The sequence below is a fragment of the Cyanistes caeruleus genome, chromosome Z (genome assembly GCF_971803275.1).
Source record: "Cyanistes caeruleus chromosome Z, bCyaCae1.hap1.1, whole genome shotgun sequence".
Classification (NCBI taxonomy): Eukaryota; Metazoa; Chordata; class Aves; order Passeriformes; family Paridae; genus Cyanistes; species Cyanistes caeruleus.
Window position 1 is genome coordinate 47161923 of NC_141732.1, and position 16639 is coordinate 47178561.

At 36.6% G+C, this 16639-nt stretch overlaps 1 protein-coding gene across 4 annotated transcripts in view; it reads right to left on the minus strand.

Moving 5' to 3' along the window:
• Positions 1–210: 210 nt before the first annotated feature.
• FOCAD (focadhesin) overlaps positions 211–16639 on the minus strand; it is a 93361-nt gene continuing 76932 nt past the window's right edge. For all 4 annotated transcript variants that reach the window (XM_023943533.2, XM_086868029.1, XM_023943534.2 and 1 more), the window contains 15 exons: positions 15627–15746; positions 14792–14914; positions 13856–13933; positions 13371–13442; positions 13101–13203; positions 11927–12007; positions 10767–10895; positions 9727–9842; positions 8256–8516; positions 7547–7636; positions 5904–6081; positions 4403–4500; positions 3188–3439; positions 2002–2077; positions 211–634 (listed from right to left, as the gene is read on the minus strand). In XM_023943533.2, the coding sequence (XP_023799301.2) occupies positions 561–634; positions 2002–2077; positions 3188–3439; positions 4403–4500; positions 5904–6081; positions 7547–7636; positions 8256–8516; positions 9727–9842; positions 10767–10895; positions 11927–12007; positions 13101–13203; positions 13371–13442; positions 13856–13933; positions 14792–14914; positions 15627–15746 (1851 nt within the window). In that variant the 3' untranslated portion in view covers positions 211–560. The remainder of the gene's footprint in view (positions 635–2001; positions 2078–3187; positions 3440–4402; positions 4501–5903; positions 6082–7546; positions 7637–8255; positions 8517–9726; positions 9843–10766; positions 10896–11926; positions 12008–13100; positions 13204–13370; positions 13443–13855; positions 13934–14791; positions 14915–15626; positions 15747–16639) is intronic.

A 16639-nucleotide genomic window follows, 5' to 3' on the forward strand; every position in this document is an offset into this window, starting at 1 on the left:
CAATGATCTTTATAAAGCCATGGCAAAACTGACATGCATACCACCCCTTTTCAGAAATCCTGCTCACACAATCTAGTCATAATGTGTTGTCACTACTGCACAAGAACATTATGCTATTACTAAAAGAAGTATTGTCATTTAAAAAATAATGCTCATTCCAAGTCTGTTACACTAAAACATATTTTAGTAAATACGCTATATCCAAACAAGTTTTACTAGTTTGTTTTATTTTCAGCCGTTCCTTCAAAGCTTCCACAAATTAAAGGAATATTCCACTCCAGCTTTTGAGGTTCCCAGATGTCACTGAAACAACTCAATTAAAACTGAATGTATATTTCTCATTTAGATTCAGTACTTTTGCAAAATGTAATAACACATCAGTTAAAGACAAAATATTTTTTTTCATAGATATTTTTGTGATGAAGCAGAAGGGCAAAAACCCAAACCCAATTAAAAATCTTGTGATAGGAAACATCTTTGAAATACAGCTTATTGATGCCTGAGTAGCAATATTACGTTTTCAAGTATGGACAGTTTTCTTCATCAGATAAGACGTGCAGCTACCACCCATAAGCTTTAGTCCATACTGCTTTCTTCTTGAACTCTGCAAGAGACCTCAAGGCCAGAAGTGCAACTGTGAAGACAGGGACAAATTACATTAAGCTGTGTAGTCCAAAGGAATAGAGTTGAGAGTATTATTCCTAGCAATTTTACTAACACACATATAAGTTTAGTTCTCGTTTTACTGAATCTTTTCGTAATTCTTTCACTTGTGGTGATGTACTGAGCCCTTCCTCTGCTTTGTGGCACATCTCCGAATGAAATCATATCACATCATCTTCTAATTAGTCTATCACTTAGACACACAAATCAACCAACATTGCAGAAAGTTCAAATTCAATAAGCAATGATACAAGCCAGGACATAGGAGGCACTGGAAGCACCAGAAGCACAAAGTTAAGTCCTCTGCACAATTCACTGATTGAAACACAACTCACTGATTCCTTAATTCAACCTTAAAGGATCATGCGCTTAGACAAAAATTCAGTAACCAAACTAGTCACAGTCTAGTTATTCAGATGAAGTTTCATGTTCTAGTATGTAAAAGTAAAAAAAAAAAAAAAAAGGAAGAGGAAGCTCAAGGGGAACAGTGACTTATCTCTATCAGGAGATACTGAGAATATATGTTGAGTATCAAAACCCTCTGATACACAGAGGAGGTTCTCCAACAGCCCTCAGCATTGCTGCTGGTGGAGATTAGCAGACATTACAGGGGAATTTACCAGAGTCACTAAAGAGTGCAGATATCAAAACAAGGGTAATTATCCTAATCATGCAAGTAACTTATAACTGGATGTCAAGAAGCCTTGTTTAGGTCTGACATATCAGATGGTCCAAAGGAACACTGTGTTCGTGGAAACAAGTACAAATGCACTTACTTCACTTGGGAATATTTGTGGTGTCCTCTTAAAATGAATTGCACAGATCCTACAGATGTAAGTAAGCAATGGGATGTATGCTAGGCTACAACTCGTACCATAATTCAACATGTTGCCTACTTTCCATCTTTGATTTCATGCATCTTTTCAGCAACCCTCATTTCTCTTTCCTTTTTTCTCAGAACCCTTTTACTAGGCTGTCCTAGTTCACCTCCTATCCCTTCCACACAGTGCAGTCTTTACTTGCACCTAGGTTATGTGATTTGTATTCTAGTACTGGAGGACTTCCCAATAGTATGCTGCATCTTATTTTTAATGGTAACGGACAGATCTATCAATGAAATAAGCTTGTGCATTAGATGAACCTCTAGGTCTTTTGGACCCTAAGAGCTACATCATAAGCATCAGCAGATGAGACAGAAAATTTAAGTTCTTACAGACAAGAATGTCAACTTACCTGTGACAATTACCTCAAAGACAAAACCTCACTCCTTATAACAACTGCATTTTGATCTGTACTGACAGTTATGGAAAAATAAGGACCCAATTAAAAATATATTACCTTTCAGCAGGTCCATGGAAGATTTTGATAATGCTTCCTTAGGACATTCCATCATATTGATCAGCCAGTCAATAAACTGAAGATTGAAATATGAAAAAAGAAAATCTGAATTAAAAGAGCCCCTGTATCAAAACATGATGATTTATTCTCAGTTTGCCAAACATTTGATTTCTGCTAAATTCAGTTATCTAATAAGAAGTAGTGGTCAACGAAGCTTCTGCCCAAAGTAAACAAAACACCCTAGAGTACATGTCCCTGCCAATGCTATACTTCCCATAGCTGGATCTGAAACCCCCTTTGTTCCTTCTCATTGCCTCAGCAATAATTCTTCGTAGAAGGCACACTAAATACCTTCCCTACATCCTGCCTGTTCATACCTTTAACCTATTAATGTAATTCTTTCTTATCAGTCTCTTGTCCAAATGTTTTACTGCAAATCCTTCAGAACTCTTATTGCCTTTGTTCCTCTTTTGACCTCTCTCATTTCTTGTTATTTTTTTCTGGCAGTGCAGGGTGCCTGGATGACAATATGGTATTTAGACTCATAAGGATGATTTTCAGGGCAAGGCCTCACATTCTTCCTTAAAACGTAATTAGGCACTTGCATACTAACAGCTCACCCCTGCATTCCTCCTGCATTCTGAATTCTGACTTCAGTAGTAACTCTGAGCACAGAAGCATGCTAAGAGAAACCAGCTCTCAACAGATTCCATATTGCACAAGATGGGTAACTATTCATCTAGAGATTAACGGCAGTACTTCCACATATAGGAATTACATGCATTGCACAAATTTTCCACATTTATTTTCAACTCACACTTGAAAAGAAATGACACACACTGCAGAAGATCTTTGATTCCTCTGAATTTACAGTGTGGTGTGTCCAACTGCAGAGTATCATCCTTCTTTCAATGTTTAAAATACTGACTTACTACCAGCAGCTCCCAACTCTCTTCTCCCAGCTGTATTTTCTTAGGAGTTTGACTCCCAGCTTTGGAATTTATTTTTCTTTTTGCAACTCTCAAATTCTATGAAACTACATTTATAACTGATTAAAAATAACGTGAGATCACAAGTGAGATGCAACAAAATATAGAGGAAATTACTGCTTAGCTAAGATCCAAGCTAACTACTAAAAATGGGGTGCTTTCTCATGTAAAGTGCTTACCACTACATGCAATTTTACCTTCTGTGTTTGTTCTTTCCATGGTTCTTTAGCCAGCAAAAGGGAAAGGCTATTTGGAAGGAGAGTGAGAGTTTCTTGCACAGCGAACTTGTCAGTGGAGTGCTTTCCAATGTTTTCCTCAGATAATTCTGCTGATACCATGTGGGGTTTACACAGTGACCAGTCAGCACTGAGGCCAAGCAGTAATGGTGCACCATGGTCAGCCCAGGCCAACACAGAAGCGGCAAAGAGCCACATGAGGAAATCTATGCACTAAACAGGAAAAAGGCAAAAATGCACTCTATTAAATGAATAATACAGAAGGAAAAAACGAAACAAAAGAAAATAAGAAACCAATTCAAAAACCCCACCAAAAAAAACCTCCCACAAATAAACTCATCCAAAAAAGAAACCAAACAACAGATCAAGACCAAAATCCAGATGGTAACTTGGTCTTAAAAACAATCATCTAAAAATTCAGCTAAAATTCAAAATGCAAGAACTAAAAAGTTCTTAGTATCCTTCTATGCTTTTAGAGCATAAGCCCCTTTCCAAATTCAAACTAAAATGTCTACAGAAAGAAAAGTAAAATCAGACTCTTCTAAAATAATCCCTTAGATTAAAGCTAATCCACAATTAATTTAAAATAGAGAAATAACTTTTTCACAGCAACATGACTGTTGAGGGAACACAAGATGGTCACCTATGTGGTGCTATAAATGGTTGGGAAATACTGCAGCATTGTAATTAATGCCTTTCTATCTAAGCAGCAGCTTATTTTATACCATGAAACAGAAGATCTAAAACAGCTGAAAAACATTTCTCTAAAACTGTCCAAGCCCTCTCAGAACCAGAAGCTACACAATTCTGACCTGCCTGGACAGTTCTACTTAGTGAATTCAAAATTTTCCTTCAATTGTTCTAAATACAGTAAATTTGAAGTGATTATTTCCTTTAGTTGCCTTAAGGTTTAATATTTTATTTATTTATTTAATAATTTAATATTTATTTAATAATTACCTTAAGGTAATATAACTTAAATGTAAAGTTTATTTTAAAGTAAGAGTTTTAAATACACATTCATTCACAGAAATTGTGAAAATTTGCTCTGTGGTTGTAAGATCACAATCTTCTGAAATACAAAAGCACGGGGAATAATATTTATTACTGAGGAAAAACGTAAAATGTATCAGAATCTCCTCCTTTTCTTGCTGCAAATTATTTTCACAGGATTACCTCTTTCAGATCAACATTTTGTAAGGGTGTTGACCTGTATGCTGCATTTCTGATGTAGCCCATCAAGTCTAACAGCCAGTCCATTCTTTTCAGAACTCCTAGAAAAAGAGTAAGAACACCAACTCATGTCAAACATTGGAATGCACTGATTTTCATTAAAAGCAAGCACAGAAAATCACTATAGCAAGAAAGTACTAACTGTAGAACATGGATCACCAACACCACTATCACATTTGATTAATTCTGCCAGTGACTGAAAACATACAGGCCCTTAAACAGTATAGAAACTTTGCTTATAATGCAGGCAATACACTGAACACACAGAAAAAAACCCACCAAACCTGACTGGGAATTATTTGCCACATAATGGCAGCCTGCAGGATCCACTAACCAAGTCTGCACATATGACTGCTACAGAATCCTAAAGCCTCCCTCAAATGTGCAATATACTGTGAAAATAGTCCTACAGTGTTGAGAGGGTCAGTAAAATAGAGTCAAGGCATGCATATAAAATCAGCCCTCAATTCATCTCAAGGATGGAAGATATTTCATTGATTCAGATTTGGCTATCCATAATCTATTCTACCTCCTAGAAACTAATAACCATGCTCACCACCAAGATCACATTACATCATACATTACTATGTCCATGTAATCTTTACAAGTGCCCCCTTTCATGCTGTCTCCTCTTTTACCTAAAGAATCCTCACTTCACTCCGTTAAAGCTCACTACTCTTTGAAGTTCTTCAAACACAGCTGGCAGCTAAGGCATCTGGCAATATAATGCTTTGAAGTTGTTCACTGAACACAGGCAGACAAAGACTCCTCTGCCATGAAATTGAGACTTCATTCTTGTATCTTTCTGTCCTTGTTTCTTCCTTCTTCATCTTCCTGTGTGATTCTCCTACTTCTCTTGCATCAGCCCCTATGCTTTGTCAGAACCATAACTGAGCCAAACCAAATCATTAACCTATCAGATGACTATCTGTTACAGTTATAAAGAGGAATAAAAGGAAATTTAGTTCCTGTGTTAAATCAGTGGAAGGAGTTCAGGAAAGAAAGTTATCTCCCTAGTTCAACCTAGTTCATGGGAACATCCCCTGTGCCTTCTGTGTCATGTACCAATAAGTCAGATTTTAGGTCAGAAGGTTAACAGAGCTGCACTATTAAGAGGTCTCTGATGTACAATGCACATCTGTAACACTACATTAAAAAGACTGGGAGACACAGATCTAGTTAAAACTTGGTCTGTAAACCACATTGATGAAACAAATGACTTGTAGCTGGACCACAGAAAAAGAAGTAACTGGAGAAAAACATAAAAGTAAAGTTTGATACAAGTATTTGAATAATACAAGAATTCTGAATACAATAGTTTCTAATATGGAAAAATTTAAAAACACTTTAGTTAAAGCATTTTAAAATTATTTTAAAGGTATCAGTGTATATTCATAAATCTCTGTTGATTGGATTGCTGATTTTACTTTAAGCCTAATCTTACCTGTATTTTCATGTCTCACAATGCGAGCATGATAGAAACTATGCAAGAACATCCATAAAATATTTTCTTTCTGCTGATATCCTGCCACAGTTTCAATCACAGCACTCAAATTTGTCAGAGACAATCTGCCTTGAGAAATTAAATAAACTTTCATGAACGTGGCCTTCTCTATATTGTTCTGCAAATACAATTAAAAACAGGTTAAATTGAAAGGTATGCTTCTTGTGGGAACAGTAAATTTTGCATCCCTCTTTGTAAAAAAAGAAACTCTTAGAATAATTAGTAGACTCAAGTTTACCTCAAGACAAATTATTAAATAGAAGATTATGTATATCACTTGAACTTTACACTGTTTGAAATAGTCCAGCAAAGTGTAATTCAGTAGAGCTTTTTTTCATCCTGCTTTAGATTTTACATGCCCCTTTGAAATGGAATGAACCAGCTTAACAGTTCTGGACACTCAAGTCTTCCTGCAAGGCAGATGCACTGCAGTGACAAAAAGAGGTTTTCTTAAATGATGTTTTCCAGTGTGAAATAAGAACTGAAAAACATAAGGAAATGACAATTCAGCTTCCACAACCTATTTGACTGCTTGATGGTCTAGTGAATCTGATAGCAAGCAGAACAGAGGGCTTTACATCACAGACGTTTGTTTTTAAAAGCTTGATCTGAAAACATCAAGTTCTTCCACACAGGTCATTTCCTTAGCATTTCAGCTGGTAAGAATTCCATTGCTAATTGATTCCACTGGTGAGCTACAAGATGAAAGCTTTTTTTATTCCATTATCATCCTCGGTCATCTTGTCCACCAGTGTGAATGTAAATATAGAACATAAAGTCAAGAATGAAAGGTTTTTCAGTCAATTATTTCACATTTTTAACAGAAGCACAGATCCACCAGTTCACGGACAGCTAGTCACCAGGATGCATTTGCAGCCCAATTTCAAGCATGAGGGTATATTAACCAAAGAGGACTGCAGTCTTCTGTTTGCATTACTGGTCTGAAATTTAGAAGATGTAACACCACTCTGGTTCACACCATTCCTGCTCTGCTAACGGAAGTAATTCTCAGAATCACAGAATCAGGTAGGTTGGAAAAGACCTAAAAGATTATCAAGTCTACCATATGATTGAACAATACCACGTCAACTAGACCTCAGCACTGAGTGTCACATCCTTAAATGTCTTAAGTCTTTCCTTAAACCCCTCCGGCGACACTGTCTCCACCATCTCCCTAGTATGACATTCCCATTCGAAGGTCTAATCAACCTTTCTTTGAAGAAATTCTTCCTAATGTCCAGCCTAAATCTCTCCTGGTGCAGCTTAAGACTGTGTGTTCTTGTCTTGTCTGGGACTGGTTGCCTGAGAGAAGAGGCCAATCCCCACCTGACCAGGTTAGTTAAGACTCTCTGGTTCAAACCTCCCAGGTGAAATCACGAGTATTTCAGTTGTTTTGATAAAGTCTGGGATACAGATTCTTATCACTTCTGCTTCTCTCTACTGCCAGCAGAACACTTTTACCTACATGTCAGATAAAACAATTAAATGGTCCTAATGAGCTAAAATAGTCTGGTGACAAAAATGACAAGGTTGCTTGTTTCACATGATCTGATGGTAAAAGAGCAGAATTAAGACGTAGTTACCTTGGAGATCTGGACAATGCGATTGATCTCTGAATCGGCCATTTCTGAAATACATCTTGCTACGTCAACATACATCTCCAGTTCACTTCTCTGCAAACAGAAAAGTAAAAGCATGTCTAAATAGCCTATTTCCTGCTTTCTTCACCATCAAAATTGGTGAGTTTACGAACTTGTTAATGATAATGATGAATAATTAATCTATCATCTAGTCTCACTTTATGTAATCTACTTCAGAAATTCTGTATTTTCTGGGGAATTCAACATATATCAATCTACAAGAATAATGGTACTTGAATACTTTGAAAGAGTTTATTTTATTTTTAATGGCAAAGTGCCATTCTTTGGAAGTAATTTCTGCAGCTAAATAGTTTCTTTAAATCACTGTGAGAAGTTGAATCCTCTGTGAGAAAAAGAAAACCTTCTCACTGTTCACTTCTTCTCTTTCAATAACATTTAGTTCAGTACTAATACTGTATTTTCCCATTACCAAATAATTTGTAAGGACGGACTGCACATTAGATTGTCACAACATTATTTTATTCTAAAATAACCAAAAATAACTTAAATTGAAATTATGTGGCTATTATCATTAAAAACTGTACATCTAATTCATGTTTCAAATCTGATGCATCAGTGCAAAAAGATGGGACTTACCATCATTAAAAAATACCTAGCTACAGTGTTCATACACCGCATACATACTTCTTACCTGAACCTCATTTGGAAGAAGCTCATATATTTTCTCCACAGCCTGACACAAAAAGCTCCAGCACAACTGGGCAGGGTTGGGAAGTTTCATTGCCTGGATGAGCCCCTGTAGAACACACTGGCAAATTTCTGGCCTTTTTGTGCGGTTCTTCACTTCAAATTGTTGTATGAGAAGCACTTCTGTAAAAGACTGCAGTTTATCTTCTGCAACATGTTGCATCCACAGGGACAGGGACATGAAAAGGTATTTCAGAGTTTTCATCTGAAAAGGAAAAAGTTTTGCTCACTGACCTTGAACTATTGTTGGGTAAAATTAGAAAAAGAGTGGCTCAAACACTATTTATAAAAGCACTTAAAAGTCAAATATTTCTCAGTTATTTTCTTCTTCTCTTTTTTGATGAATTTTTTGAATTAAAAAGAGTTCAAAAATGTCAGTATTCTGTTTTCAAAACCTGAAGAACTTAAGTTTTGATGCACCTTAGGCATCACATCTCCGTATGGAGAGAGCAATTTTATTACCTGGTGCCCACTGCATTCCTACATAAAACATGCAACTGTCCAGACAGAAGAATGATAGCCATAGAACCATTAACGTTGCTAGATAGTGAAGAAGAACGTAACCTGTACGAAATGCAGAGCTTACATATGCTGTGGCTCACCTCATTTTGCGACCTCCCCTTCCCACTGCAGCTGGAAAGTGGTAGCCAGAAATAAAATCTTTTTTTTGGTACCTTACCAATTGTGTACCCTAAAACTGCCAGCAAGTGTTTGTGTATCTAAGACTAATGAATTAAAACAAAAAACACGCCCTGAAGAGATCACAGACACAAACAATTAATTTTCTGGCAACTGTAATGAATCTGCTCCTGAACTTGTATAAATGACAGAAATGTGCAGTGAAGTGCTCTGTGGGATTCAGGGAGTTTTACATACTGTACCATGGAATCCACATTTAATTCCAGAAGAACAGAACAGCAATGAAGGATAAGACTAAATTTGATTATCCTGTAGGTTGCTCTCTAGGGTATCTACAAAATTAAGGCAAGGTTTTCAAGACATAGCTTTTTTTATTAGTTAGCTAGATCAAGAGACCTTAATAGAAAAAATAGGTAAACTTTTGGACATATTAGGGTAGGCTTTTTTTTTTAAGAATATCAGCTTGTATAATAAAATATACTTTTTCTCCCTACATGCCATGCTTTATGTCTCCAGGTTATCAGCACTGCAGCATGAAATGAGAGAGAAAAAAGGCCCTAAGCAGTAAAGTAAAATCACTGTAGCAGGTCTTAAGTCTGCCTTGAATTTTAAGGCCCCAGAATAATCTTTCTCCCACTATAAATACTCACTAAATGGTATTTCTGAAGACTTCTGAACCCAGTAACACTTCTCTGATGAAACAGCCTAAACATTATCACTGAGGAATTTTATATGAAAGACGTGCTGAGCTCCCACAAGTTTTCTGGCATACGTACACTGAGACTGTAGATAAGGGGAGGTGCCACCCACATCCCTAAAAGCATTGCTGCATTTTGAGATGACTGGGCCTGTGTCACAGCCAGTTCAAGGCAGAGATGTTTCACCTCATCACCTAAAACAGAAGAAAACAAGCTAAGTTACAAGGAAATTATTTTCCCTTTAAATTTGTTCTCAACTCATAAAATAAAGGAGGGATATTGTTCTACTAGTGCACCACATTACAACTTATTTTTCTAAAAATCCTACTTAAAGTTTTTAACACATACATTTTAGAAGACTCTTCTTTCTATTTGTGCACTTTCAACAAGCCGTATCAGCATTTATTCAAGTTATTTCAATTTGCTCAGGAACAAAAATGAGGGAATGATAAGAAAAGTAAAGTTTTTTTTAAAGAAGTCCTTGCTAAATAAAATTAAGATGTTATCCACAAAAGGAAAAATGAGTCAATATTCCTGGACTATGATGCTGTCTGAAATCTAAAAACAGCTACAAAACACATGTACCGTTTCCTCTGCAAATTCCCTCATTTACAAAAATAAGACTAAGTGAAAAGCAGAAATAGAAAAAACCTCCACACATTTAACAAGTTTCATAAGAATTGCACACTTCAATATAGGAAACTTTTTCCATTATTTTGAAAATTATCACCCAGTGTAATTTAGTAGGAAGTGTATTTCAAAATAGTGATACCTAGACGAACTACCAAACATTTAGCAGGATACAATTAGTTGAGTTTTATGATGGGCTCTTATGTAAATAGTTCAAATTAAATAGTAAGGCCACTTTCACCAAGGTTTTAGAAAACTCCTCAGCTCTGATCTTCTTTAGTTTTTCTTCAGTTAAAACAGTGCCCACATAGTGATGACATATATATATATATATGCAAACACTAGAAAGTCGGCCTTGAAAGCGTAATAAAACTAACCACTGCACTAATTTCAAGTCCTGAAGAGGGCTCCAAAGTTTGTGAAAGCCGTATTAGTAAAGAACTCCTGTGACAAATATGAAAGTCTTAATAGAAAAGTACTACTCTTACCAAAGTCCAGCCTCATCAAAGGAGAAAGAATGGATGCCCAGTTTACAGGTGGATACTGATAGCTTTCTCCAACTAATGCAATGGGTGCCAGTGCTACTTTCACCAGCTCAGCTGGGACAGATTCAGGGCCTAGAACAGAAGATTCAGTCAAAGTATGAATTTTATACACACATATTTGGCTGAACAGCTCACCAAAATATGTGAACATTGCACTGTAGTTCAAGTTGTAGAAAAGAACAGAAAAGTGTTACAAAATTACTGTTACTTCCTTTTGCATCTGAGAATTAGCCATCTCATTTATAATGAAGTTACATTTTTAATCTCCTGTCAAAATGGCTTCTTGTTACTAATAAATAGAAACTTTTTGGTCCCTTGCTCTTGAGTCAATTTTTAAGTTAATTACAAATACTCTACACCTAGTAAGGTAGTATTTTTCCATTTCTTACTGGGAGAAAAGCAAAGTTTTCTGGCATTGCTTTCCTTTCTCATCTTCTAGATGCAGGCCAAAAGAACGATCACATTAGTGCTAACCTTTCCTATATACCAAGTTATGTCTACATAAGTTAACTCAGTCCTCCTGAAATCAAAACGTGGGCATTTTACCCTCCATTTAAACAAAGCTTGCTTCATAGCACGGCAGCGAGCTCACTTAGTTCCACATAGGAGTAATCCTCTCTCTCTATTTTCCTTAAGACTACTCCAACACATCTCTCTTTTACCAGGCTTCCTCATGTAAGACCATACTTTCTTCAGGCTTCTTTCCATCTATCACAGCAGTGATCTGTTTAAAACCACTCTGTTACAGAGAATCTTAACCCAGCATCACTGAAATAAGGGGCAGCAGAAAGTCAATCTGATGATGGAGCATTAACTGAGCACACCCTTAAAATGATTTGACTTTCATTCTCACAGGGAAGAAACATCATCTCAAGGAAAGGATTTTAAAAGTCAAAACCTAGGTGGAGAAAGCTAAAGTCCTAACTACACAATATCACCTTATAATTTTGAATGTAATTAAATTTCTATTTTAAATACCTCATATTAGTGAAGTTCAAATTTGTACTTGGAAAAGTTCTCTTAGCAAATAAAAGCAAGTGTTTAAGGTCACCTTTTATAGCTGTAACAAATTTCCCAGAGGGACAATGTAGTTTGATCCTTACCTTTCTTTCCACTTTCAATGGCAAAGTCAATGGCTGCCCTGATAAAGCTGTTTACAGGTAAGTAGCTAAAATCTGGAGGAACTGTGAAGATAAAAAGATGTTTATATTCTAAAACATCATCAGCAGAAATTATAACCTTCTGCTCCCATGTAAATTTAAATGCCAAACTGAGCTGTGTTTGACCTAACTGATTCTGTAGGTGACTCAGAGTATTTAGACCCCAAGATTGATAGATGTATTGGCCTTTTCACCTCTAAGGCAAGCTAAATATCTCTTGTGGTGAAAGGTGCCAGATCTGAAAAAACAAATTCACAGATCAACTGAAAAGGCAGGGATAAGAACTTCCTTAAAAATATATTGGGCACTGCAAGTTGGAATTTGAAAGGGAGCACTTCAAATTTTAGGAAGTTAAATGCAGCAGAGACATTCTGTATCTATCTAACCTTAGGCATACATGCAGGCATACATAAAAGCAGAAAGTTTGAGAGACTTTTCTCTGTGATTTCATCTATGATTTGTGGTTTTGGTTCCCAGTTTAGTTCCCACCAAAGTGAAGAGCTTCAACTTAATTAGTTTAGTGCTGGTATTTCATTAACGATTAATTATTCGGCTTTTTTTTAACAATGGATATTGATGGATATAAATGGATATAAACAACACTTTAAGGTAGTGATGCATCAGCTGCCCTGAAAGGGCACAGAGAACTATTTTTTTTTTTATTTCAGCTAACCGGAGAAGATCTCGTTCTAGAAAAATACTTAAAAAGTCAGCTTGGTCTTGCTATAGACTAGTTTTTAAGTATTGATTTTTTTTATGCAGTGGGAAGTGCTAAAACAGATAGTAGATGAATCAGTTCCAAATGGCATGGAGTAGATGTGAAATAGATGTGCCCTAGGAACTGTAAAACCTATTTACAGTTTATCCTATAAAAAACAAAAGAAGCAATACACAAGTTTGACCAGAACAATTTAGAACCTTACTTTCATACTGCAAGTAAAAGCAGATGTGGGGAACAGCACACCGATTTCTGCTTCATGTTCCAACCTTTAGGCATAGAGGACCGTGAGATCTCAAAGCAGTGTCTAACTTGTATTATCTAACGCGTCTCCCACTGTCTTTTTAGTGATGTGCTATTTCTATATGTTATTTAGGAAGCAGTAATAAAGCATCTTACCAGATGCCCTGTTCTGTGTAGAAGACAAACAGGACATGTGAAGACGTCCCAGAAGTCTTACTGCATTTGTCTGAAGACCAATCTGCTCTGAGAGACTAATTATCTGTTGAGACAATAAACCACTAGTTAGATGGATTCCCCTACACTGCCTCATTCAAGCTGGATAAAGGATTATGTAGTTTCTTTCAAACAGACTTGGCCTGCTTGTGCAAGGCGTGAAGGTACGGTAGTGCAATATCCAACGGAGGAAACAGGAGTCTGCCTTCTTACCTGTGTAAGGGTTCTGATCACTTCATTTAGCTTACTTTGAAACTGTGAGGACTGAATGGTCTCAGATTTCAGCTGCAAGAGGAAAAGAAAAGAAAGTGAATTTTGTAAGAGGTAGAAGAAGAAGCAACAAACTGAGAAAAAAATCTGAAAACAGATTACATTTGCACCCATGCCTTTCTCTAGGGACTGGGAGAGAGAAAAGGAGAAAGCTTACATGGCTGCAAGCTTTTCCTCAGTGGCACTGAACATGGGCCATATGATGTCAAAATGGAACAAACCCCATTTTATGCATTGCAATTCAATATTGCTTGGTTCATACCCAACATGAATTACTGCAAAAATGTGATGTCCTGGTTTACAGCCATTGCTGCAGGAATGGGGAGGATACATCCTATCTTGCCTTCTAGCCAAATTTTTCCATGATATTATGGTATATAAGAATATATATACAGAATAAGAATATATAAGAATAAGCACATTCTCACCTGTATCATGCCTCCTTCAGAGCCTACCAGTGCAACTAGCCCACTGACAGCAGCCAGACGCTCCATTGTTGGAAAACCCTGGAAGCATAATTCAGGACCAGTGAGCCAATGTGATGACACAACACTACAGTAGGACAAAATGCTTCTTTCTTTCAACTTAAAAACCATGACTACTATCATCAGTACACCTCTAATCCCAACAGCCTTTTCAGATCAGACTTCAGCATGGTAGATAATACTAATCCCTTTCTTGATGAATGAAAGCTTGATATGGAGCTTCCTTCTCATGCCTCCAAATGTGAAATCACCATGGATTGACAAATCACTTTTTTCCCCTAGCACAATCTGTATTCCACACAATATATCAGTGCAATTCAACTCAAAAACAGTTTCTTTATTAATAATTACCTTCAGCTGGATTCTAAATGTGTAAGTTTAGAGTTGGATTTGGAACACCTAACTTTTCCAGATAAACTGAACATTATTATTATAATGACTAAGGCACTGTAATTACCCTTTTTTTTTTCTAGTTTTGACAAGCAGCACCTGATTGCACAAGACATTTTCACTTAATAACCTAGAATTTATCCTTGGGTACTGTTCCAAATTAGAGAAAAATATCCAAATTAAGACCTCATTGAGATAAGCATTTCTCAAAAATTTTCCAAGTAGAAGAGAAACAGGGATTTCTTTCCCTTTAGCAAACAGTCCAAAGTTATACTCTTGCTTCCAAATATCAATCAGTAAGCATATTCAGATAGTCATAACTTCTCCTAGCATCACTCCTGCAGAAGAGCAAGGAAAATTATGTTCCTACTGTTAATTTTAAACTGCACACTATCGCCTTCCCACCTCCTCTACTCTCACCCATGCAAAAAAAAAATCAAAACAACAAAACAAGTATAAAACTCAGGATATGCACTCAAACTCCTTTACCTCTGCAAGCACAGTTTTTATCCAGGCTGGCATTAGTCTGTTACTCAGGTCTTCAGCTTTCCCATGACCACAAGCTGACAATCCATGTACTATTGCACCTAAAGCTAAAGCAAAACTGTAGGTCTGTAAGGTGAAAAGAACTTATTAAAAACCAGATTTTACAAAGGAATCTGTATTCTTTTATACATTTATTATTGAAACATTATTTGCATATTATTATTATTATTTCCCAACTATTAGAGGTAGCATCTTTGTCTAGAATACCAGATGCTTTCTTATTTCAAGTGACATGGGATTTTCTGGGATTAAATCTTTGACAAATAGAGCCTTTATTTTAGAGCAGACTTTCTGATATAAAGATAAAAAGCCCTAGCACAGGTAATTAGCTCTGACTTATTTTTCAGATAAACATTCTGAACAGTTGATTAATACAACAGCAGGCTTTGATTCAAAATGGTTGTCTCTCCTTGGTTCCTTCATTTCCTGACAAACATTAACCAGAAAAGAACTTGCACTAAAATATTGAGACTATAGAGACAAAAAATAACAGGATACAGTGACTAATGACATCAAATGTCACAATTTATCTTCTAAATGCAATCAAACACATACAATTTGCTTTTCTTTTACTGTCTTTTAATCACTATACGCATTAACGAAATCAAGTGGTAGTCTTCGTAATTGCACGGTATGCAAAATACATTCAGTACTACTTAATGATGAAAGAAGATCAATATAATTGTCTTGAATTACAGTTTTGGTGAAGCAGTATCCAGTATTAAACAGAAAAAGAGAGTAAGAGAACTGAAGCAAAGCCCAAATACAGAGTTATTACCTGCTGATTATCTTCTGCTAAGGTCCGTAGCTTGCTCATAGCCTTCTCAGCCTCAGCTGCTTCTATAATTCCAACACTGAAAGCAGAGACACTGGAACAGGCCACAGAATAGGCAAGCACCTGAAAAAAAATTTACTTCATTAACTAGAGTCTAATCGAGCCCATTGTAGCAATGGTCACATTGAATAATGTGCCAGCATGATAGAACAGATGTAACATTCTCAGTTTATGCTTTCAGATATTTATTCCCTCTCTGAAAGACTCTTCATAGATGCCAGTAAGACTAAACAAACACAGCTAAAGCTTGGAAGTACTTCTGATTTTACAGAGGTCAAGCTCCCGACCTTACACACAAATTTAGCTAATGTCTCAATACAAGTTACCTGACCATTATTCACGTAAGCATGCTCAGCATGCTGTTCTCCTGAGAGGACTACAAGTAGGTCCACCAGGCCACACAGCCCACACCACCAGCCTCCTGCCCTTGCAGTAGGATTCACCAGCAACATGGTTTTTCTGTTCTCCTGCCTTAACCATGGAGAATAAGGAAGTGAAGTCTGAACTACCAACAAAGCAGATGTGCCAACTGTTTAACCTCCTCTGTACCAAAGACTCCATGACTCTGAGGGAAGCAGGTGAGAGCAGGTGATAGCACCCACCTACTATGCAGGATTGACATCAATTTGACTTGTAGCAAGTAATGTGCAGATTGTAACTCTTGCTGCAGCAGGTCAAAATTCTTAAGTACTGGTTATATCCAAATAATTTACAGCTCACAAAGAGCCTCTTGTGCATCTCATATAGTAGCATTCATCCTAGAATGCTACCCAAATTTTACTCATTTCTACAAATCCTTACAGAGGTTTTAGTTGCAAAGGGTAACTTTTGCTTCTTGTTCCAAACTGTCTCATGATGTTAAACAGCTGCTGCCCCTCATCTCAGAATTTGCTGTATTGAACTCAGTTTAATTTCAATAATTGAAGATCTCTCTTATTTCATAGCTGTAAGTAGTG